This window comes from Chelonia mydas, chromosome 16 (genome assembly GCF_015237465.2).
Source record: "Chelonia mydas isolate rCheMyd1 chromosome 16, rCheMyd1.pri.v2, whole genome shotgun sequence".
NCBI lineage: Eukaryota > Metazoa > Chordata > Testudines > Cheloniidae > Chelonia > Chelonia mydas.
The window spans coordinates 12,453,973-12,478,277 of record NC_057857.1 but is presented as its reverse complement, the minus strand read 5'-3'; the positions used below and the strand labels follow the sequence as shown (position 1 = coordinate 12,478,277).

The 24,305-nt window shown below is 44.9% G+C and overlaps 1 protein-coding gene across 6 annotated transcripts; it reads right to left on the bottom strand.

Moving 5' to 3' along the window:
* Nucleotides 1-1,023: 1,023 nt before the first annotated feature.
* On the bottom strand, nucleotides 1,024-24,197 carry GOLGA2 (golgin A2). 6 transcript variants are annotated; one of them, XM_037879809.2, is made up of 28 exons: nucleotides 23,965-24,197; nucleotides 22,918-23,040; nucleotides 22,464-22,544; nucleotides 18,236-18,370; nucleotides 17,572-17,615; nucleotides 17,351-17,414; nucleotides 16,747-16,806; nucleotides 16,226-16,306; nucleotides 14,345-14,383; nucleotides 13,152-13,214; nucleotides 12,801-12,894; nucleotides 12,029-12,135; nucleotides 11,337-11,395; nucleotides 10,983-11,124; nucleotides 10,179-10,268; nucleotides 9,910-10,017; nucleotides 9,716-9,803; nucleotides 8,800-9,143; nucleotides 7,708-7,821; nucleotides 7,034-7,258; nucleotides 6,695-6,794; nucleotides 6,517-6,605; nucleotides 5,529-5,682; nucleotides 5,297-5,364; nucleotides 4,568-4,670; nucleotides 4,125-4,231; nucleotides 3,534-3,705; nucleotides 1,024-3,444 (listed from the first exon to the last, which is right to left on the bottom strand). In XM_037879809.2, exons 1-28 carry the CDS (start codon nucleotides 24,010-24,012, stop codon nucleotides 3,200-3,202), a joined length of 3,147 nt encoding a protein of 1,048 aa, XP_037735737.1. In that variant the 5' UTR covers nucleotides 24,013-24,197; the 3' UTR covers nucleotides 1,024-3,199. The 6 variants fall into 6 exon arrangements, with proteins under 6 accessions (XP_037735737.1, XP_037735738.1, XP_037735739.1 ...); XM_037879810.2 differs by lacking the exon at nucleotides 22,464-22,544 and having other exon boundaries at nucleotides 23,965-24,187; XM_037879811.2 differs by lacking the exon at nucleotides 16,226-16,306 and having other exon boundaries at nucleotides 23,965-24,116.
* Between the last annotated feature and the right edge of the window lie 108 nt (nucleotides 24,198-24,305).

Below are 24,305 nucleotides of genomic sequence, written 5' to 3'. Positions count from 1 at the left end.
TGTGTGTGTTCCCTCAGATTCCATTGGTTCAGATCTGTTTGCAGGTCAGTTGAGAGACAGTCAAAATGTTGTAACAGCCATAGGTTGGGTCTCGGCAGTTTGGTCTCAAACATCCTACATCTGATGTTAGCACCACTTTCCAGATTATGGGATCTTTGTCTTCAGCTTGGGGTAGGATTCTCCACTTGATCCTGACTTTGAGATTGCTAATATGCTTGATTTACAATGTTTTTTGGAAGTCTGGTGGTTTCTCGCTGAAAAGCAGGTTTTGACCAAACAGCCCTCTCTTCCTTCTACCATTGCCATCTATCTATTAGACTTCAAAGTCTCTGTTCCTATCTGAAGTAGTAAAGGTTGATACAAACCGTAGCAGAATAGGGTCCTATACTATGAGCTTACAGGATTTGCAGCAATTACAACCCTATATACACATATCAACAGTAGACTCACTAGTTCCAAATAGGAGGTACTTTAAAAACACTGAGTTATTTTGAGTGCTGAGAGCCAAAGGGCTCAATCCTGCAAGGTTAGTACTTTCCAAGTAGTATGGCATACCCACAGCCCCCACTGAAATCAACTGAAGCCCAGAGCACCCCACACTTCTCAGGAGGTTCTTAACAGTTTGGAGGACTGAGCCCATAATGAATTCTAGTAACTAGACTGCATCTCCTTGAGTCCAGAGATCAAGATATGCCTCAGTCCATTGGCAGCCATGAAATTTCTCTATGTGAACTGCAATTCAGACTTTAGACAGCTGTAGGTGGCACAAGCAACTGCAGAAACAGTAAGCATGGTGAAAATGTAATGCATTATAAAATATTAACTCAGTGTGATGGAGAGGGGTATTTTCACCATTTTCTGTAGTTGAAGGGATGGAGGCACAGAGGTTAAATAAGAAGGGAGTCAGTGTAACAGCTGGGGCTTCCTATGATCATATCAGATCTCTCTGAAAGGAAGAATCCACTATCAGTTTTCCTGTCTATATTTCAAGGTGATCTGAACAGAAAACATGCACACAGTCAGTGCCTGCCTGAATAAGTTTATTCAGAAAGAAAGAATTTATAACAGGATTAAATCACCGCTGCAGCAGAATGCAAAAATTTCTCCAACAGTATTTTCCTTCACATTCCTGGACTAGAACACCCAATAAATATTTACCCCTTTTATAATAATAACGCTCTGTATTAAATCACAACCCTTCTCCACTGCAGTTAAATCATTTTTTTATAATACAGGTTATGAGCACCCCCAGCAGGCAAAAATGCTGCAAAGGGCCATATTCTTTTTTCAAGGAATATACAAAATGTTACACAGATACACTATGTACACAAACTCATGCAAACAGGAGCTTGTAGGCCCACCTTGCTAGTGCCCTGCATGATGCCTCCAGCAGTGCACTCTGCCCACAACACTGACAGTCAATACCAGGGCTGTTCAAATGAAAGGACTTAAAAACAGTTTCTATCCTCCCCAGATAGGCTAAAATTCAGCTGTTCAAATTTCAGAGGAGTGCATTGATTTTATTCCACAGAACCTCTTCCCCCACTAAAATAAAAGTTTAAATTCATTAAAAAAAATCCCAATCGTCATGTGCTTTTCGCTGTGGAACAACTGTTCCCTGTTCCAGGTTAAAAAAAAAAAAGGTCTTGATCAAAATAAGACAGAACTGATTATAGAAAGGACCTGCAGAATTTTAACTAAGAAAAGTCATAAACCAGCATAGCCTGTTTGCCAGAGCCTCTCTGTTCCAAACAGAACGGCACCAATGGGAGCCAAGCATGTGCATGTGCTTTTAAGTCATCAACCTGGAATTTGTCTTGCATTGCACAACTTTACGTAAGTTAGGTCTCCTTAAAATACACACGCACTCTCCAGAGAGTTCTCCTTTGAGACCTGCCACTGGGATTGCTGAGCCCACAGACAGCAGGCAACAAGTTCTAGATTTTAAACCCATATGTACTTATCAGACACTGATGTTATTCCTAGCAGATGGAGATGGTAACCCATTGTGGTTGAGCCCTGTACACACCATCTTTAGAGTGTCTTTCAGCGAGTTGCTCCATTCATCACAATCCATTTTCTTTGCTTCTAGATCAGGGAACTGATTCTCTAAGCACAAACATTCAACTCAAATGTTTGTCACCTAGTTTTCTCCTCAGTCAGTTCTGCAACTTTTAAGTGTTTCCAGGTGACAGCTCCATCTCTTGCATGTGTGTCTGGAATTACCGGGAGCAGACTAAGGTTCCTAATGCACTCAGCTAGTGGAAGCCTTGTCCGTGTGGAGATGTAGGGAGAAAAAGGAATCCAAGAGATGGGGAACTAGAATCCCAGAGTCCAGAAATTCAAAACAAAGCACGTTTATTAAGTGATTTGCTTTTACTTATTTCTCCCTTTTTTTAAATAAATAAAACTTTTAGACAAACAAGGTGAAACATCATCCTTCAAAGTGCAGTTACATTTCCACCCAACCCTCAACCACATAAAGCTTATATCAAGTAACCAAGCATCTGTCCCAAGAGGACTCAGAAGGCAATCCCTGGCCACTTCCCCCCATCTAATGTGAATAAAAGTTTCTGTCGTGCTGCCTAGTCAGGCAGGAAGCCTGCGTCTTTTGGCTGTTTGGGACTAACAAGGCTGGTTTCAGATACAGTGCAGGGGACAGGCTGCGGAGAAAAATGGGAAGTTTAAGATATATGGTGTGAAACATACCAATAATCATTCAGAATCCAAAGTTTGTTGCCAGAATAAGTTACTTTAGGAGGCTTTTGGAAGGAGATGGGCAGATAGCGATCATGGCTGGTGCAACAGTCACAAGCCAATCGCTGCTGAGAAGCTGGCTGCCAGCAGCAGAGTCCTGTCAGAGAGCTAGGAAATAAGTGTTCAAGTTACTCTGTCAGAGGTCATGAAGAAGTCCTGCCACTTTCATGTGGGTCAGCAGAGGCAGCACTACCGACTGCCTCACATGATTACTTCAAGTCAGAGTCTGTACTCAGAGTGCACCAAGTAACAGGAGGAGAGAGAAAAGGGAGAGATGATGAGGTCTGGTGCTCGAGTTCTGTTTGATGCAATCCCTCTTTCCACATGAACAGGAAATCTGTCCAGACTGAGGGCTCTGGACAGAGATACAGGGTAAGTTTAAGCAGTTTGGGTACTTAACAGGCTCACAGAAAATTGCTGCAAGCCAGGTTTCTCATGCCATTTAAATCACCATGATCTTGACCTCATCGTTTTCATCAGCACGATAGAAGAAAGGAATGCAGGGGTTTTCCAACAGGGACCCCACCCTCTCCTGAGGGTTCTGGATTTCTCTCAGAAGCTGCATGATTTGCTTAGCAGTGGGATCCTCTGGACTGGGCTGGGGGCCTTTGCTATGACTAGATACGTGGGATTGAAGAACTGCAGCCTCCTGTTCTGGCTCATCTGCTAAACTCACCTCTCGCAGTCCTGTAAAGAACAAAGACGAGGCAGGTTACTACTCCCGTCCCAACACCGAGCAGTCTGGTTCCCTGCTAGCCAGCAGGAAGATTGCTCACCTTCTCCATCAGTAGCGTTTAGTTCAATGCGCCTCTCAACTGCAATGGCACTTCCACTTTCTTGACTTACTAGCAGGTCTGGGTTCTGAGCAGCTGCCAAATACTTGCTGTACCATTCATTCCTCTCCCCAACCAGACGCATCACCAACTCTTGGAGCTCCAATAACTTCATCTGTAGCAAGTTAGCAAATAAAGCAAAACCCATGAAACATACATGTCCTCCCTGTGGCTTCTTAAAATTGGTAGGTTTGCACCTCACTGGGCAGGTCAGTCATCCTGACAGACACACAGAGTCCCAGTTTCAGGCATTTTGGAAATCAGTTTGCTGTACTGTACATCACAAAACCAGCAGTGAATCTGGCACAACGAGACAATCTTCTCGGGAGAGACCAAGAACTGAACAGCAGCTTGTGCTGCAGGTCTGAATTCAGAAAACTGGCAGAGTTTTACGGAAAAGTTTGTACTGTATATGTGCCTTTGATGCCTGCCACTCATCTGCTGAGATCAGCTTTTGCACATGCACATTCCGCTTGGGCTTCCTGGCCTCGTAACCAAGGTGTGAGTACTATTTTGATAGGAGAGATTCCTTACCTTCATCTCTTCCTTATCCTGGGCCAGGCGGCTGATATACTCCTCTTTCTCCCGGTGCCGCTGTTTTAGGATAGCCCTCTGACTTTGGTACAATGCAATATACTCCCCTGGAACACAGGAGAAAAGCATAAGGCAGAGACACAATGCACCGAGGGGTTACAATATTATAAAGCTCCCTCTGCTTGAACTTTACATCAGTGGGTAAATGAACTACGGGGCTTTAGAATCCAGATGAGAGCCAATCTGGACACCGGACTGGAAGTCTCTTACCCAGCAGGGTAATTTTAGGGCACCTGGAGGCTGGGCAGTAGAAATCCGGTTGGTGGCTGAATGGTCAGGCTCCATTAGCAGTTAGAGAGGCACCTGTAGTTTCACTGAGAAGTAACACCCTGGGCACTCTGTGAAGAGGTTGCCTAGCTTGCTCTCATGCTGGCTATTCTTACCAATTGTGTCTGTTTCGCCAGACAGCTGTATGCAGCGATGCTCCAACTCCTCCACTCGGTCCTTCAGGTCAGCCTTCTCTTGCATCAGATCTGTGAAGCGGGACTGAACACATAACCAGCATCAGCCTTCTGAACAACTACACTTGTACAGAGAACACATAAAGGAGTCAACAGTCCCCTGACTGAACACCTTCCAGGTCAGCCTGAGCTTAGGAAACAATACTGTTCTTTCCCTCCCCACTTGTTTCTTGTGGGAGAGCCTGGATGATTTGCCGGATGAAGGAGGAGAAGGAAACACAGCTAGAGAGAGTGACATCACAGCGATAAGGAATCCTTTACATTTCTCCCCACCATAATAGCACAGCTTCCCAGGCACTGAAGACTTCAAGATTGCTAAGCCTCTAGCAGCAGCTTCTCACTCCTCTGCTGGGAGTGAGAAGGGGAGACCAGTATTGAGCCTGCCCCACCACTATGGCTTCAGAAAAAGATCAAGGACCAATGCCAGCCCCCTACACCATTCCCTTTGAGTTTAAACTATTGCAGGCCATGCTGAGTATCCAAAGGCTAGATACAGAAGTGATAAGCCGTTCACAGGAAACCCAGGAAAGGAGGCAGTTGTCTCAGAGAAGCCAGATTTGCTATTTATTCCCTTGCAACATCGTCTTGGTCTGCTATACAGTGGGGCCTGATGCTGGGCTCCAGAGCCCAGCTGAGAGTTCAGTTGCTCACCTGTAGTTTCTCCATGGCAGTTTTTAAAGCCTCATGAACCTCCACTGGGACAGTGTCTGTAGTATAACCTGGAAAGGACACAGATTCAGTGTGTACGGTTTGCGGAAGAGCGATAAAACTGCGAGTCTGATTCATACTGGGAGAGGCAAATGCATGCACTCGCGCACACCCCCACCCTGTGTGGCTCTTTCTGGTGCACTCCCCCTCCCCCACACACAGTGCAGTGCTTTACCTCCACCCGATGTGACATTGTGTTGCTGCTCCTGCCTCAGAGCTGCTATTTGCTGCAGGAGACCTCTACATTGTCGTTTCTGCTCCACCAGCTGATGCCGCATCTCCTCTCGCTCCTTCTCCACTTGAGACATGGCGGATGTCAAGAAAGTGACCTAAAAGGCAATTCCAGCTCTACTGTCCAATCAACTCCCAGTATCCCTGGGAAGTAGGTAAGTATTATCCCTATTTTACAGATGGGGAAAACTGCCTACAGTGAGTCAGCATTCTAGCTGGGATCAGAATTTGAGGGGACTTATTCCTAGTCCTCTGCATTAGAGCTTGACCAGGGTCCTGTGTATTCCACAATTCTGCAGCTGCAGAGCTTACTGTGGAATCCACTCCTTACTGCAGAACAGGGCTCCAAAGCCTCAGCTTTAATTTTAAAGAGTTATGATCTTGGCCCTCCCAGCTGTGAAGATAAAATCTGAAAAATGTAATGAAAGTAAACTAAAGCAGCAAATAGCCAAAGAAGTATGAACTGTCCAACTTTCCTGAGTGGGTTAAATCTGAACCCCAAGATGACATGTGTACACTTTATAAATAAGTACCTATTTTCATTAATGATCATTCTAACAAAAATAGCCAGCAGATGCACCAATCCCAATCCGCCTCCCAAGCTAAGGAATATAGGATCAAAATAAGACAGGAGCTACTGAGCTGATTGGGTTATTTTCATATATTTTTTACCCTCCATTTTGCATTTAATGGAAGCTGCCAATAGATTCCAGTCTGCCACACCACAGTGCTTCAGAATTGTGGGTGCCTGCTGCAGTGCGCATGGGGCTTTGACTATGCCTCTTACTCTGTGCGAGCACGCATGCTCCTTGCATCAGCAAATGACAATCGCATGCACGCAGTCTCCCCGCTAGGGGACTGTGACCTGCCCACTTTACAGGTACTTATGCGTAATTGGAAGAAAGAAGCTTTCCTGCCTACTATGGACTCACCATTTCTTCGCGGCTTTCAAAATCCTCTGGGATCATGAGTGAAGATTTCACAGTTTCTTCTACCATCTTTTCATTCTCCACTCCATCTCCTATAAGACGAGGGAAATAGACAAAGGAGCTGTAACACTAGACGGTCTAGCTCAACCCAAGTTTCCACCTAAAGATAGACTGCTGTTACCTTCCACTCGGTGCAACATTTTATCGTCCAACTCTGCTGCTAACTGACTGATCTGGGCCTGCAGCTCTCTGTTTTCTTTGGCTACAGCTGCCAGGCTTTCCTGTAAGAGAAGCAGGAAATCACTGGAGGGGCTGGATGGCCACCACACACTTGAGACCTGCACAGCTAAACTAGATTCCCTATATTTTCACCAGCAACAGAAAAGCGGTATGTTTTGACCACAAGCCATTATCCTGTCTAATGCAGGAAGCCCTGGCACCCACTCAGAGTAATGCAGAAAGTACAACATATAGACAGAATCCTGCCTACCATCCTTCAACACCTGCCTATCCCCATTACCTTGGTCTCCTGCAGCTCCTTCAGGTGCAACTCCACTGTCACTTTGCCTTGCACTTCTTCATGCTGCAGACGGTCCATGAGCTGTGTCTGAAGCAAGTACTGTTTGTGCAGCTCCTCCTTCTCAGCGGCCAGATGCTGGTATGCCACCGTATACTGTTGCAAATGGCCATAGTACTGATCCCGCTGCTCCTGCAGGCCTTGAGCCTCCTGAGTTTTCAATTCCACCTGACAAACAGAGTAAGATCAACCCATCACTGAAAGCTCCAGCTCTACACACAGTTGAAGACTATCCCTAAGGTGGTACGTTCCCCTGCATATCCTCATCCTCACAGTGCATAAATCATACAGCACCATCCTCCTTTTCATCATGGGAAACAAGGCAGTTTCTGATTCTCCTGTAGACTGTGGAAGTTGGCACCAGATCTTTTCTTACTCCAGCTAGGAGACAATTGTCAGTATCACCCCTTGAATGAGCCAGAAGCAGGCCCTTCACCCTACTAAACTCCGACTGGCCCAAAATGCCAGACATCCACAGCAGGGTGCAGACAAAGTACATAGTGAAGACTGGCTCCCAGACTGGTGTGAAAACGAACAATTTCCATCTTTACATCAAAGCCTATCCTATTTCAGAACCTGGTACGTTATCACCCTGGTGCAGTACCGCAGTGCATTACCGTCTCTTTGAGCTCAGCCAACTTCTCCTGTAGCTGCCCAATCTTCTTGGCTAATTCCTTCTTCACATGCAGCTCCGACTGCAGAGCGCTTGTCACCTCCATGTTCTCATTTGTCTGAAATGATGCAGAACCACCATATCAGGAAACTGCCCCAAATCATCAAGTACAATAAATGTACATAGCACTTTACAAACCAAGTCAATGGGCTGTACTCAGTGCTAGCATAACATGATGCAATTCCTCTTGAAATGGATGGGTATTGCAATCCTGGCGTGTAAATAGGTGTATTTGGCCCAAGGTCCTTGCCCTGAACAGTCATTCTAGTTCAGACAGAGAAACACAAAACAGGGATAAGAGCTTGACCAAGACAGCGAGGGGACGATAGCACGGGGATCAAAACAGGGAAGGTGCCATAAGAGAAAAGGGTTTTGGCACACAGCACAGCCTCTAACTCGCCAAGCATAGGGGTGGCATAAAAAAAAAAAAAGAGGCAGAGTGAAGAGGGTGAGGAGATAAAAGGAGGAGATCATATAGGACTGAAGAGAACAGGTAGCTAGAGGGAGAATGCAAGGACAGGAGGGCAAACACATAGGGAGCAAGACTGCACAGAGCTCTGAAGAGGAGACTGGGGAGCTTTATGCTACTGCACGAAGCCAGTAGTAGGATTCAGGGGCACGAGGAGTAATACTGACAGCAGTGGAAGAGGTGAAAAAAGCTGGGAAGAACCTCCTCATGGGTGACAGGCATGCAAATATGGGGACAGACAACAGGGCCCTCGAGGACAAAGAGCCAGGAGAAATACCCAAAGTCAAGAAAAGTAGTTGAGTTGGGGGTGGGGGGCACAAAGAAAAGAAAGAAGAAAACCCCGTTGAGATAAGCAGAGATATTGGGTGATCCCCCTGAAGCTCACTAGGGAGTTGGAGAGATTGCATAGTGCCATCACACCAAGGTCTAATGCTAGAACTGTAACAACCGAAGTGCCAGAGGGCAAGGTAAGGACAATGCTTCTGCCAGGAGGTTAGCGTCGCTGTTCATGCTGCACTATGATTGTACCCTGTAATTCAAAGGGCTGCATGTCCGGGAGAGACGTACCAGTTTGACAAAGCCGTTCTGCAGCTCGGCCAGCTGCTCCTTCAGCTCCCGGTTTTGGCTGAGAGCTCGGCTGATGGTGGCCTTGTCGCTCTGCATGTTTTCCAGGATCTGCTGTCTGTCCACAGACTCCTCGCTATAGCGCTGCACAGTCTTCTCGAGCTCCTGCAGCCGCTCCTCCTGCTCCTGGTTGAGGTGGCTCAGCTGCTCGTTATCCCGCACCTGGGCCTGGTACTGCCCATGAAGCTCCTCCTTCTCTTGCTGCAACCGCTGGACCTCTGACTGCAGGTTCAGCTCAGCTTCCGTGGGCCCTCCTGGCAGGGCAGGCTCACTGTCTTTAGGCTTAGCTGTTGACGAAATGGGTTACAATCAGCTAAGTTGGAGGGCTGCACCATTCACAATAGGTTAGAGGCACAGAACCCTTTAATGTGCATAGGCCTTCCCTCAGCCAACACAACATTCAACCCCTCTATCTAAGGGTGTGTCATTGACAGCACTATCCAACCCTCCCTCTGGGAGCAGATGATTCCTAGGAAGAGAAGAAGAAGGAGAGGAGAAAGACCACAGCTTGCTGCTATGTGCTGTTAGCTCCCTCAGTCCCACTAAGAAGCTTTCCTCTATCCAGCTGGGTGTTAGGGACAGCCCACAGAGTTCTCTTTCCTCTTCACTGGACCATAGGAGCTGGAAGTTTGGTCAGGTGGATAAGAACAGGCAGACATGGCTCGGTGATGGTTCGAAAGGTCTTGTTTGACAGGCACTAGGCCAGTAAGTTTCTTACTAGTCCTTCCTAGCTGTCCTTCTGGTTTGAGCATATCAAACGTAGTGCCCCTTCTCTGTATAGAAGTTCTACATAATGGGGATGGGAAGCCTTCCTTTAGCCTGCTAGCACTCCACAATGCTAAGCTCTGATTGAACCTACCTGATTTGCTTAGCATCTCAGCAACACTGGCTTCCAGCTCCTGAATCTGGGTCATATTCCTCTCTTTTTCCTCCATCAGCATATGGACCTGTATGGTCCCAGAAAGGGAGGTGTCAAACCAGTAGAGTCAGCCTCCCCAGTGTCAATAAAAATAATGCCTCCACGTACACCAGAGAAGATACTGCTGTTTTTACCTGCTCAGAGAGCTGCTGTACCCGCTGCTGCCAGATACTGCCCTCCTCCTTCAGCTTCTCTACATACTGATCCCTTTCAGCCTGGAGCTGGCGAAGCGACTCTGACTGCTGCTCAGGACGACAGAGGAAACTGGAGCATTATTGCTCAAAGAGTACAGCTGGAGAAGACCAGTATTAGTGCAGAGTCTCACACTCTTTTGCCCTGCTAGACAAGTTTCCCTACAAAGGTTGCAATATGGATCCTCAACATATTCCATATGCTCTCTTACCTGAGTAATCTGTGTTTCCAGGTTTGCCCGCTCTTCCAATGCCATCTGCAACTGCTGGTTTGCATCCAGAATCCCAGACTGACTTGAAAACTGCCAGGAAAATCAAATAAGTTATGGCAAATTCCTACATTCCTTGTTTTCTTTTACACCTCTTCCTTTTGATTGCAACCTGTGACATGATCCATGTGGTAATTTCTGTGGTTCTGTAAATTCCTCTTTGGTTCTAGTTCAACACAAGTTTAAATTTAAGAAGTATGGGTTGAGATGAGTGGCTGTTTAGAAACAGGATGACATGGGGGTTCTGCCCTATGCAACAGCCTATCTACTGTATGAAGGAGACAGCAACAGCTAGTATCTTATTGGGGCAGCTCCAATCTTTCCCACATCTCTGAAAGATATACATCAGTCAAACAATCCAATCCAAGAGTAACCAGATGATGTTCTCTGGCCTATGTTATACTGGATGTCAGACTATATGATTGAATGGCCCCTTCTGGCCTTTAAAAAAAACAAAAACAAACCCACACACTATGAAACAGAGACACTAGTCCAATCCTTGGGATGTCATGGTGTCTACGGTCCACCACTCCAAACTCCTCAGAGAACGGGCTCCCATTCTCCATAAACCTTGAAGAAGACCTCTTCATTCAGAAGTTGGCTCTGTGAAGCATTGTATGCTGCTTGGTAAATGGTAGTGAGTAAAAGCCACCCAGTGGTCAATTCTCTTTTGACCTACGATCCCTTTTCCCACATTCAGAGCAAGGCCTTACCCTTATATCCACCTCCCAATAACACTGCAATCACCTGTTGAATCATCAGTTCAGCCATTTCCAGTTTCTTATGCAAATCCTCCAAATCCAGTTTCATGGCGGAGTTCTCAGAGACCAGGGAGTGAAGCTTTTCCGACAGTTCCGAGTTCTGCTGCTTGAGTTCCTCACTGCCTTTGCTGAGAGACAGAAATAAATTAGCAATAATCCTTACTTTTGCCACGGGTTCTTTGTTACTCATGAGGTAAGTTTACAAACTGGTCCTTTCTGGTGGCTGGAAGGAGGATAGGCTGTGCACTGGAAGAGGCACCTTGTATTCTAGGCATGAGAGGGCAGCTCTCACAGGGTTAAACATTACTGAACCTGCAGTAACATACAGAGTAGAACTGACCTTTGTTTGTACAGATCCAGTTTCAGGCTGTCTCTCTCCTTCACTACCTCTCTGTTATGCTAGAGAAAGAGGAAAAAACATACATGAATCAACCTCAGACTCTGACCAACAAGGAAAGCTTAAAACCAACTATGGTCAGCCTTCTACAGATCAGCTAATGTGGAACTAAGGTGGTCAAGGACTCGAATTCACAGAACTGTTATGGCTGGAACCTCAGAATGGATTTGCCTGGAACTTCGCATCAGGCTACAGCTGGCCAGCATTGGAGCTAAGCCTGTCGCCACATTAAATTTCTCACAAATGTGCCAAGAATTCATCTGCTCAGTCTTTTCAAACCGACACCATTAACTAGCCATGAGGTTATGTTTCAAAGGTCTGGATTAGCACCAATACTAAAGTGTCTCTTTGATAGAGAAGCTCCTGGACAGCGGACATGGGTGGGCTTTCATTGTTTGGATTTGGCAAGACAGATAAAGTGAGGTGCCAGATCTGAAGACAGAAGCTTTGACCAAAGATTAGTGGTTGCAGAAAGTGAAAAAAAGTCTGCCATGATCATGAAGGGTACAGATCTTTGTTTACGGGACTTGTGCCTCCCTCTTCTTAAAGATGGGACCACTAAGCATGTAGCAGTTTAGTGAAAGATACACAGGAAAGAGCACAACTGTTAAAGTATAAATGGAGGTAACTCTTACTTTCTCCAACTGTTTCTGCTGCGTAGAGATGGAGGACAGAGTGCGTTCCAGCTCAGATACCCTCTGGCGAGATGACTGCAACCGTGCAGCAAGGTCTTCAGCTTCTCCTGAACAAGTCAAAACAGATTCAGGTGGGGCTAGGCTGCAAACAGTTCTCCAGAACTGGCTGAACTACAGTTTCTAATCAGCCCACAAATTCTTAAACTCTACCACACTTTAAGGAAGGTAGCATGGCACAGTGCATAGAAGTCTGGAAGTCAACAGAGCTGGGTTCTATTCTGGCTCTGCCACTGACTCTCATGTGACCTTGGGCAAGTTAACCTCTCTGTGCCTCAGCTTTCTCATCTGTGAAATGGAGACGATACCCCCTTTGTTTGCAGATGAAAAAGCACTAGGTGCTTATTATTACTTTTATAATACAGAAATTTGCTGGAGTTCAGCTGAGAATGAAAGCTTATCTTACCATGACAGCTGTGATGTTCAGCTGAGTAGCAGTCATCAGGACAGTAAGAAAGTAACAGCCTGGATAATCACCAGTATTTAACAGTCATAACAGGGCTTTAGCAATATACAAAAGAACCTTGATTCTTCTGGAATCAATGTGCTCTGATTTTGGGAATAGCTTGGATGACAGAAACAATGATTGTGCCAAGTGTTTATCATTAAGAAGTCACTGAGTGTTATGGGCAGCCTGCCAGTGAATACAGTACCCATGACTCAAGATCCTTGGTTTGTTCCAACAACCTCAGTTGAATGCTCAGAGTCGATATACCTGATTTCTGCCGGGCAGCTTGTTGTGTATGTGCTAGAGCTGTCTGCAATTCAGATTTCTCAGAGACTAGGATTCCAATAGTCTGGATATGAACCTTTGGGAAAAGAAAACAACATCTCAAAGTAAGACACCTGTTCTTGGAACTACATCTCCACAGCAGTCACAAAAAAATAATTCACTAAAGGCAGAAAGATTAACATAAATCCATTGGATGAGTCTACAGTCTGGCTGACCAAATGCCTTTCCTGAATAGCTGGATTTCAGAAGGAAGAACATCCCAGTGTTAGGAAGTCTATAAAAAGCCAAGTGAAGACCAGATGATATGACTGAAATGGAAAAGTTCTTTCTTACCTGTAGCTGTTCCCTCAATGCTCCTTGCTCCTTGGCAAACTTCTGTTCAAACCCCTTCTTTTCCTATGTAAAGAAACCATGCAGATTAAACACAATTTTTTTTAAAGGGATTTTTTTTTTTTTTTTAAAACAATTGTAACCTAGGTTTCTTGTGGTAATAATAATATCCAATCGACACAAAGAATTTTAAACACCTAATTTGCAGTTCACCATTTAAACTTTGTATTTATGCTTTGCACTTTGCTCAGCATGGGCAATAAAAATAGATTAGATAGAAATAGATAAAAACCTCTTTTACTTTGAGGTTCTCACACAGTAGCACAATGTTGCAGTGTTTGGACTGCAAATTACAGGGAAATGTTTAAATCTAAACTTAACTATTTCCACTTAATTGCTTTGAAATGCAATAAAAATTCATTTTAACATAAGGTTTTGTTTTTAAAAAAAAAAAAAAGTCAAAGTACAAAAAATCTCCATTTTGGGCCTAAGCTACCTGACAATGTTTCTAAGTAACAAGAACTTTAGTTATGAATGAAATGTGATCTTTTGTTAACGTTATCTTGGAAAAGGAAAAATAAGATGCAAATTATAGACAGAGCATCAGTTACCATTGGAGGTTGGTAACTTTTAATATAAAAAAGACACTTATTCAAGGTAAGGGTTGTATCTCCTTTAAAATATGTTAGCAGGGGGTTATATTAGATGACCTTTGTGGTCCCTTCTAACCCTATGATTTTATAACAACAACAGTAAGGAGTAACTTTACAATACATTAAATGTTTTCCATTTCAGGGTTTTTTAATCCCACACTCACACATGTACATACTCTCACACTCGGCACTTGTCACAGTGATTGGAACAGACACTTTTCCTTTGGTTTTGCCAGTAAGCCAGCTAATTATGTTGGTCTAAGGAAAGCTATATGTAAGCATTCAAACTATGAGTTTGTGGTTTTTTTAGTAGTACTTGATGTTGTATTGCTTGATGTTTTTTAAACCAAACTAGGATGGAGTGCAGAAGGATTTCCCAGCACCCTCTATACATTATATAATGCCATCTTCATACACTTTACCCAACCTAAGGCTGGGTCATGTATGTCTGTGCCACAGTACACCACAAATATCTGCTCCTCTTGGGGAGAAGAACATCTACTGTACCTCTCCTAAGATGAGCGCTTATGGGAGGCATTTTACCTTCTCCAGCTGATTCACAGCCTCTTGGTTTTGCTGTTTCTGCAGAAGGAGCAAAATTGATACATCATTACTAACAAATCACTTCCTTACTGATGAGATCAGTAAATTTGTCTTCAATCTTAACCAAAGACATGGGACACACATGGCTAGCTATTGCAAACAGGAGTTCTGTTAAATCTTTTAGGCATTTTCTACAAAGACAGGATGTTTCAACTATTAAAACAATAGATTCTAGGGTCATGGCATGTGGATCTTGAGAAGTGTATTAGCCAGCTCAGGGTATGTTCTTTCGTCTTCAACAGAACATCTCCATTCCACACTAGCATTGCTGAGGTAATAAAACCCAAAATGCTTATATTTGATCTCAGCACCATCCCTTTTAAATTCACATCCTACATTTTAAGGTGTTTATCATTGTAGTACTTGATGTTGTATCACATTAATGATACATCAGGATCCTATAAAGGGAACCACATTCTCCTCCCTTCCCTCAGATATGTTCTTAGACACTACACTGACAATATGTTAAAGCCCTGAGCCTGCATAAAGATAGACTTTTATACCATGTGGAGCCCCATTTAAGTCAGCATGGCATCCCCTGTCCATGTGGATCAGATGAGAGGACTAAGGGTAAAACATGGAGAAAGCGCCAGCATATACACAATACTGTCCCAACCTGTTCTAATCTCACTGGAGGGGTGGTTGGAGGTTTAATGAAAAAAAACGTGCTAGGTGTGTGTGCACGCGCACACATAGGATGGAGACAAAGTGAGCAGAGATTCTACACCATGCTATACTAGCAGCCACAGGAGAGCCATAAAACTATGATATGTTGAGCAATGTTCCTATTTGCTATCAATAGCTAGCTGCTGTCTTTTCCACAGGAGCTACAGACATCAACTTTGGCTAAACTGTTTATGTAATCCTACTCAAGACGCATTTTAAGAAGGTGACTGTCTGTTGAAGGATAATATATTGGAGGCTCTGATCCTAACAGAACCAGTGGACAAGTGCAAACCCAGGAGTGCAGCATAGGCCTTGTGTAATTCCAGGCAAGAGACCACTTCATATGCCTGTGTGGAAGCAGGCAAACAGCGAGAGTCGCTGGTGGGCACTGCTCTGATACCAGGTGCCACTGCCGCCCAGCCTCAATATTACAAGAGAAAAAGGGATGCAAGGGGAAAACAATGCAGCAAAACAAAAGGGCCGTGGGATGCACTGGGGAAGAGTACTAAACTGCAGGGAGGAAAGCGGGGGGAAATGAATCAGGGAGAAAAGCATTTCAAACCAAGCAAGGCTGTTTTCAGACTGAAACCAATTCTTTGCAGTTGTTTCTTGCTGTGTTAAAGCAACAGGCTGAAAAGCAGCAGCAACATCCATGCAGGCTATAGGACAAAGTGGTTCATTCATAGTGCCACAGATGCAGAGAAGATGATCAGACACCAGTCCCTGTGCTCACTCCTAGCCCCATTACTCCCACTCTGCAGACAAAGTTGGAACAGCAAGTTCAACTGGAGAAAACACAGATTTGAATGTTGCTCCCACTGGGACTGGCTCCTGCTCCCACTGAATTCAGTGGATGCCGATCAGGCCCAGTATTAGTTGCTTTATCATGAGGCTAATCACCCAGGGCAGAGTACGGTTACCTAAAACCCCATGACTATATTTCATATGCCTCAGACAAGCCAGTAAATTCAGGAGTCATCTTTTAATTTGACTTTTTACTCTCTGAATGGGCATTTCCATAAAATCCACTTTGTTCTCCATACACTGCTGTGAGAACAGTTCCCTTGTGGCACTGTAAAAGAACCCATAATCTCGCAGACATCCAGAGAGCATGGAGAAGCAGCAAGGACAATGGTTGGCTGGATTGTTTCTTACCAATTCCTCTAGTTTTGTACTGAGCTGTTTGTTAGTTAGATTGCTGGAATCTAGGGCTACTGCCAGCTCCTGGTAACGTGTCTGATGGGCGCATGCAGACAGAAGGAAGAGAAGGAAGGGGGCAGAGGAGAAGGGGAAAAAAGGCAATAATTAGGACAGAAAATAACTCAGTATCACAGTTTTGATCTAATTTGAGTCCCCCAAAAAACATTTCAGTTTTAATAAGTATATGTTAAATGGGAAGATGTTCTATCCATTCCACTAAAGGCCTCACTCCCATTTAAAGACACTAACTGGGAGTAGTGGCTGCACTCAGGACGAGTCCTTAATAGCTCCAGCATCCAACGGTGGAGCTGCCACCGATGCCTGGCTCCAAATGTTGGGCATAGCTTCGCTGTCAGGGTTATAAACCACACTGTCTTTACTGAGCAGGTTCAATACAACAATCACGGACTGTCCCATTGGGTGATCAGCAGTGATATTATCTAAGTAAACGATGGAATCAGAAACTGAGTTCTTACCTCCATCTCCTTCATATTTGTGGAAGACACAGCACTTTCGCCATTCACATAGGATGTGGACTACAAGTCAGAAAGAAGTAACTGAATTTAATATCCCAAGGGCACAAGCTCAATATAAAATAGGAGGGGGGTGTACAAACATATCCCCAATAGCACAATACTTATCTAGTGCCTTTCACTTTAAGTTTATCAAGGCCCCATACAAAGGTAGGTACGTAATATGACCATACATACTGGTCTGGTTAAAGATATGCTAATTATGTTGACCTGTGCCCATAGCATCTACAGAAATGGTCTTAGGTGAAATATACAGACCATGTATCACAGATTTACTGCCACTGAATTGAGAGAGCATGTTTCCATGAATATATGCTGTCCTCCACATCCCACTCTGGTTTTCTTCCCACTGACCGAGTTTCACATTCCTAAAACAATGGTTTCTGCTTTTCAGTGTTCAAATGCCTTATTGTTTAGTGGGCTGGCTGCGAAGAACTCTGGGATTAAAGAGAACATTACTGTGCTGGCTTCTTAACAACTCCTCCTTCCCCTCCCCCAGCTTTGAGTTTTAAAAAAAGTTAACAGGACAAATGGAATGAAATGGTACCTGAGAGACCAAGCCATTGAGCTGCTCAGACAACTGGCGGAGACTCTCTGTCGATGAGAGAGACCTGAGAATGGAGAAACAATGCATTCCTTTAGGAGCGGGTCCATTCATGGAACTGCCCAGGCCTGGACAGCACTGAGGGTAACTTCTACAAGCAAAGTCAACTTATTGGCTCTTTACGACCCTGTTACAAGCTCTTTTTATTAAACAAAGACACTCACCTATTTTCATCCAAGGCATTTTTAGGATCATCGGCATCCTGTATCTGTGAGGTAAAACACAAGAATCACATGACTATACCAGAGAAAAAGAGAGAGACAGACACACACAAACCACCCTAGGACTCGCATTACATAGCATTTGTCACTACCACAATCCGTCCAAAGGGGAATTTAATACTGAAAGCACAACCCAAGTCAGGCCTAGATTATGGATAATTTTTGCTAATTTTGGGACTCCTCATGTCACAAGTTGAAAGGACTTAGGTAGTATTTACCAGATGAACATTACAGTAGGTCAGTCAAAGCCTTGAATAGTTCCTCAATATCACAAATTATTTGCCTTGCTGGAAAGTTTCAATTTAATTCTTAAACATTTTGTAAAGAAAGGAGGGTTACTCCAGTTGGAGAAGACCCTTCTTTTCTTGAGGATGCTCCTTGGGGGGAGAGGAAGGGAAATGAGCATCATAGGATGGATGGGCACTTGCATCCTACAGCACTTTACATGGTGTGAAACTCATTTTGCTCACAGCTGGACCAAGACTGAGTGGAGAGGAGAGAATTTCACACTTGTTTGGAAAACATGTACTAGTCAAACATTTCAGCTTAGCATAAGACAGGCATCATTAGTGCACTGGTGGTATTCAGGATACAAATGCTCACAAACCTGTGACAGCGGCATGCTACCAGGACCAGGCATGACAGAGCCACAGCTAGGTAGACTGTTGCTGTTAGATAACACGGGGACCTCAGCAGCAAGCTGTTCAGCATTATGAGCGGTAACATCACTGTCAAAGTATGCCTGTCACAAAATATAGCACAAGGATTACAACCTACATGCAGGAGGAAGGGGCACAGATAAACATGTGAATACAATACCCATGTGATCTCCATGCACAAAACATGCCAAGTGAACACTGTGGTCAACTACAGACATGTATTGGCAAAAAACTGTGTTCTCCCCAGAGCAAACCAGGTCAATCCATCAACCTGTTTTTCTTCACTGAATAATAAACACTGTCGCCTATTGTCCCAGTCTCCAGCTTGGATGGGGGCGCTTTATCCAGAATTAGTGTCTGGCAATCCAGCTCACTTCTTTAACAAGGGGCAGTCATTTTGCCAGACTGTAAACCTGCATGTGGAAATGTCAGAGCTGCTATGTTTACTGCAAGGGAACTATAGCAGACTGAACAAGGGCAATGCCAGATCTATTGTCTCTGCTTTGAAAAGCACCATGTTCAGACTGTCTCTGGAGAGAAAACTGGTCAATGAGTACAAGTGGAGATGGAACAGAATGGGTTAGTGACCACTCAAGAACTGGGTTAGTTTGACTCAAGTGTTACTCCCCTACACCCTTTCCTGAAATTTGTGGAATGCGATCAACTGAAGAGTTTGACACTATGGGTGTAACTACACTACAAGGTGGCTACAGTGGCACAGCTGCCGCTATGCTGCCATAGCACACCAGTGTAGACACTTACAACAGAGACAGAAGGGGTTTTTCCATTGCTATAGTAAATCCTCTCACTCAAGAGGGGTAGCTAGCTTGATAGAAGAAAGCATCCACTGACTAAGTGGTGTTTACACCAGGGCTTAGGTCAGCTTAACTACATCTCTGAGGGGTGAGAATTTTTCACACCCCTGAGCGATGCGGCTAGGTCAATCTAAGTTTTAGGTGTAGACCAGGTCTAAGACAGAGGGCATTATAAATCAAAAGACCAAACTCAGCCCTGATGTAAGCAAATGCAACTCCTGTGGGAATCCAGAGGAGTGACACTTTCATATGCTAGAGCTGAATTTGCCTTAAGTGAGGAAGAGGGTCAAGAAATGCATCTTTGTATCTCTGTGCAGAAATAAAATTGGTATTTTTGGGGGGGCATAATCTAACACCAAGTACCCTTACCAAACCACAGAGCAACTGGAGAATCCCTCATATATCTATCTTCAGCCCTGCAGAACAAGTAGTCCTGGAGAGCTACAAAGTCCCAGTGCAACAGTCTGGCATTCTGTTGCAATTTGTTTCATTACATTGCCAAACTGCGATCAGTCATCATGTACAGAGGCTACAAAGCAAATGCCATAGCGCGACGTCAAGACAAGCCCCACAAGCACTCTGTGGCTCTCTGCAACTCCATTTGATAGTCTCCTCTCCTACTCCAGCCACCTCCTTCCTGGCTGCTCAGAGAGAAGATGAAACATTTCTCTCTGCTCTTCCCCCTTCATGACTGCTTGAAGGTGCAGAGAGGGATTTTGCTGCCTCCTGTTTTCTCCTTGATCAGAACTTCTCCCGAATACTACAAACACCAAGGTACAGGACACAGACTTGATGAAACTAACAAGATCACCGAGCTAGATGGATGGGGAAAGCCAATACCAATTTTTTAAAGTCTTTTTAGCAGGATTGATTTGTGCTGTCAGAGTTCAATATACTTAATATTCGTAACAACACTTAATGTATCCCTCCCCCTCCCCAGTGCTTCCAATCTCAGGTTATTTTGCCCTGATACTGGTTTAGGAAATCACCAACACAGACTACAAAGTGGACAGAAGGAATCCCTCTCCACCCCAATGCAGTATTTGATTTTAAACTGTATGTGTTAGTTTCTCAGGGTAGGACCATGTCTTTTTACATATCTAGTGCACCATGCTCAGAGATGTAATCAATATAAGGTAACAGTAATAGTGACAAAAGTCATTCTCAGAAAAGCCGCTTTGAGAAGAAAGCGGCATAGAGAGCTAATTTGCTGAGGGGCATGTTAAAAATACCAAAATACTCATTCAAAAAATTAATGTTGTGTTGTGAAATTCTAGTAACTCAATAAAAAGCTAGTAACGCCACCCAGACTCATACATATGAGGATCCATTTGCTTTTTCTCAAGGGCTCCTGTTATGTCAGCTTCTCCCTGCCACACAACCAGAAAGCTACAGTGGGTGAGGTGGGAGGGATCTGCCTGGCTGTGTTGACACACCAATGACAGCATTTGCTCAGCTGCCAGCATTCAGCTTTTCTGCCTATTAGCATCAAGTGAGTGTTCAGAGCAGCATTTCCCTGACTCAGGAGTTCTATCAGCAAGACAACTAGGAACTGAAATTCTCTCTTTCATTAGAGACTACAGTTAAAGGTTAATTTTCAAGTTGCTGTTGAAGACCCTGGGCATAACAATCCACAGCCTCCAAGATGAAAATCTAAATAGCTATGCAGACCAAAACATCTCTCTCCATGCAAAGGAAGATAAGAGAAACACTCAAGACATCAAGACAAATGAAAGAGTATCTTCTCTGCTTTCCCAACAGCCCTAAAAGCCCAAGCATAGGTCCAGCCTTCATTTGAGACAGAACACCATCAGTGTAACAGACAACTAGTTGCTTTCTCTGATATGCCCACCTATTAACCTTAATTTAAATTATATCCATGTTTAGTACATGGAAAATAGACCCCATACAAAAGGAAAGCTCCAATCATAGTATGCACAATCTGATGCTATCATGGCACATCCAATCCCACAGAGAAGGACCGTGCATAAATTTTCCTGTCATTCTCACCCTTGTCCATAAACATACAAACAACATAAGTGCAAGAGCCTTCTACGTGCACTTTATGTCTTGGAGGTCAGTTGCTTCATTATCATGCATAGAAGACTAGTGAAAGACTTATTTCATCTATCACAGCATGCAGGTTTCATTGCACAGAAGCCATTTTAAGTCCCCCAGTAATTAACACGACTATTTCTATGGCTGGAACAAAAAAAAAGATACAAGTATCATAATGGTTAATTTGTTGAGAAACTGAATTCAAAAGTGAGGGTGGAGCCCTTTGCAGACACAATGGCATAAAGTTAAAAGGCAAATAAGGTTTTATGCTGAGTTCTCTCTGAGTTTTATCACAACTTTAACTTAAATTAAATGGAATTTTTGGTAATAAAATACACTGAAAATGACAGGCTGTTATAAGTTTGTTCCTGTACACTTGTCTCTTATTGCTAGTTGAAATCTTCCTTTTCCCTTCAGTCTCAGGAACAGAGGGAATACAAAGACGCTACAGCAGGGGTAGTCAATTATTTTTTGTCAACGTCCAAATTTCTTGGTCAAGGTAGAGTCAAGGTCCAGAGAAACATTTTTCACACCACAAGAATAATGATAAGAAGTAGTAAATAAAAAGATTTTTCAGTCCGTTCAAAAGTGTCTGGCAGCCTGCAGTCCACCTATTGACTTCCCCTGCTCTACAGCATGTAAACACTTGATATAAAATATGTCTGACTTCCTTGCCTAGATATATTTAAAGCCATGTTACTTGCCAGACTAGTTTCATCACCTGTCACAAAATGAGTTGGTTGGAATAACTACACAGCTTCTCAGGGCAACTGGTTGATTAAAGATAAACAAGAACATGCCCTTCAGAGATGTGGTACTTATAAATAAAACAATGACATGCAAACAAAAAGATTATCGGCTAAGAAACTAACAAACCCAGCTTGTATTCCAGTTTAAACAATGGTTTTATGCCCCCATGCTATATCTCCCTGGAAACACACTGAGTGGGAAAGGGAACAGTGGGGTGTCTCTACAGTCAGTCTACTGCACACAACCTCACCCAAGATTCCTGACATAATCCCAAAGCAGCTGATCTCGCAGTCTTATCATAAGGGAAAGTCAGTCCTTGGCACTTCTCACTTCACATTTTAAATATGACACAAATCCAAGGGACACATAATAAGAACAAAAAAGCACATTAAAAATAGCTCAATGTTAATGAGAACAGCAACAAAACTTAAGCAACTGACAACAAACATGTCAGAATGAGGTTCCATCCAAAAATCAAAGCCAGTTTAAATAGGCTCTGAAGCATGCAGTATGGACAGCAAGCTAGTCAGATGGATTCTGAACACTGTCTCACCTTCCTCTTGTCCAATGAGGGTATGGCTACCCCATTGGATCGGTTAAGGTCTGACACCAGCACCTTCAGAATGTTCTGAATCTAAAGGAGGTGAAAGAAAAGGGGAAAGAGAAATGGCTCAGAAAAGGACAGAGTGAGAATACTGATCAAAGGATTGCTGTAGCCAAAGGAATTCATGTTAACTATCTCTTTACCAAAAGAAGTCTCAACACATCAGCACTAGCCATTCTAGCATATGCTCATAGGGCCGCATATTGCTACACCGTATTACCTGACCCCATCATGCAACATTCGGTAATTTTAGCTACTTTCTGTTCTAAACACTAGTATACAAAATGTACCCTCTCCTTCACATACTACTGTCAAAATTCTCCTTCAGATGCAGAAACAAACTGGTTGGCAGACAGGTAAAGGTGGCAATTAATTTGGAATAAAAAAAGAACAAGCTACTGACGTTCTCTGGAGACTTTCTGTCATCATTTGTTGGAGTCTCAGGTCTACTTCCATCTTTACTTTTTCGTTTCTTCTTGGCTGCTGCTGTTGCTCCAGGGCTATTCTTCTGCTGATATTCCTTCAGCTGAGAAAAAGGAGGAAGAATCTGAAGTCCTAACACACAGATGCAGCTCACTGTGACAGATCAGTGATAAGTTATGTTTGTAATTACTGTATCAATAAAAGAGAACAAACCGACAGTGAATTCAGGCCATATTATATCTTAACAAGCCCTCATGTCTGGGTTTCTGAACATATGCTCTAAAACCAGATTCACCCTACAGGGTTTACAGTGAAGATGTCACTGCTATCAGAAGAATACCTCTGAAATGTTATGCACACACGAGGCTCTTAAACAGGAGGGCCCCAATGCATCTATAGCAAGCACTGAATCCTCTAGAGGGGTCAGCTCCCCATTGCTCTGGGCAGGCTGCGAAAGAAGGCTCGGGGGGAACAATTCCCATGGCCAAGATCACACAAGGTCCAACCCCTTCTCACAGCATTACAGAAACCAAATGTCTACAGGCACTTTAGGCTGGACCACCTACCCACCCACCGACTTGTGAGCACCTGGAAACTCCTCAATGCTGCTGCCGTGACTCTGCCGGGGGCACGGGCTGGCGCGGGGGGCGGGGGCAGACCTGGGCTGTCCCTACAGGGCGCGGTGGGGAACGTAGCCTCCCTTACAAAGCTAAAGGGGGGCCGCCGCCTCCGGAGAGCCCTGGGGGCCCCCTCCCGCACAGGCCGCTGGGGCCCTCGCTTCCCGGCGGGGGAAGGCGAGGAGGATCCCTAAGGGGCTGGGGCCTGCTGTCCCTTCCAGGCCTCGGGGGGCAGGCAGCGACTAGGCCTCTCCCCCGACCGAGCGGGGGGGCCCAGGCGGCAGCTCCGGGGAAGCTGGGCGGGGGGGGACGAACCAGGCCTGCGGGGGAAGGGATCGGGGCCGCCTTCCCCGCTCGGCCCCGGCTTCAGGGAAGGCCCAGGCCCGGCTCCGGCTCCCCGGGATCGTTACCTTCTTCTTGGCCGCGGCCAGTTTGATCTGCCTGCTGCCGTCCGCCATGTCCGAGCCGGGCCACGTCAGCCCGGCGGGGCTGGGGGGAGCCAGGGAGACTCCGCCCGCCCGGCCCCACGCTCGGCGGAGGGGAGGAGGAAGAGAGAGAGGGAGGCCGCGCCCTGCTGCGCGTGCCCCGCGAGGGCGGGCGCGCTCCCGCCTCCGAGCCCGCTGAGGAGAGGAAGGAGGCGCGCGCCCGCCTCGGCCTTCCAGTCAGGAGCCGCCCTGCCCGTGCCTCGGCCTCCCCGCTGTGTTTCTTGCGGCCTAGACACCCCCCTCACCCCGCAGCTCCCCTGCCTCAG

Coding starts and splice junctions, on each gene's coding strand:
- GOLGA2 (XM_037879809.2), bottom strand. CDS start 24,012: ATGGCGGACGGCAGCAGGCAGATCAAACTGGCCGCGGCCAAGAAGAAG. Junction 23,041..23,964: donor TGGCCGCGGCCAAGAAGAAG/GTAACGATCCCG, acceptor CCTTTTTCTCAG/CTGAAGGAATATCAGCAGAA. Junction 10,269..10,982: donor CTGAACTGATGATTCAACAG/GTGATTGCAGTG, acceptor TTTTCCTGGCAG/TTTTCAAGTCAGTCTGGGAT.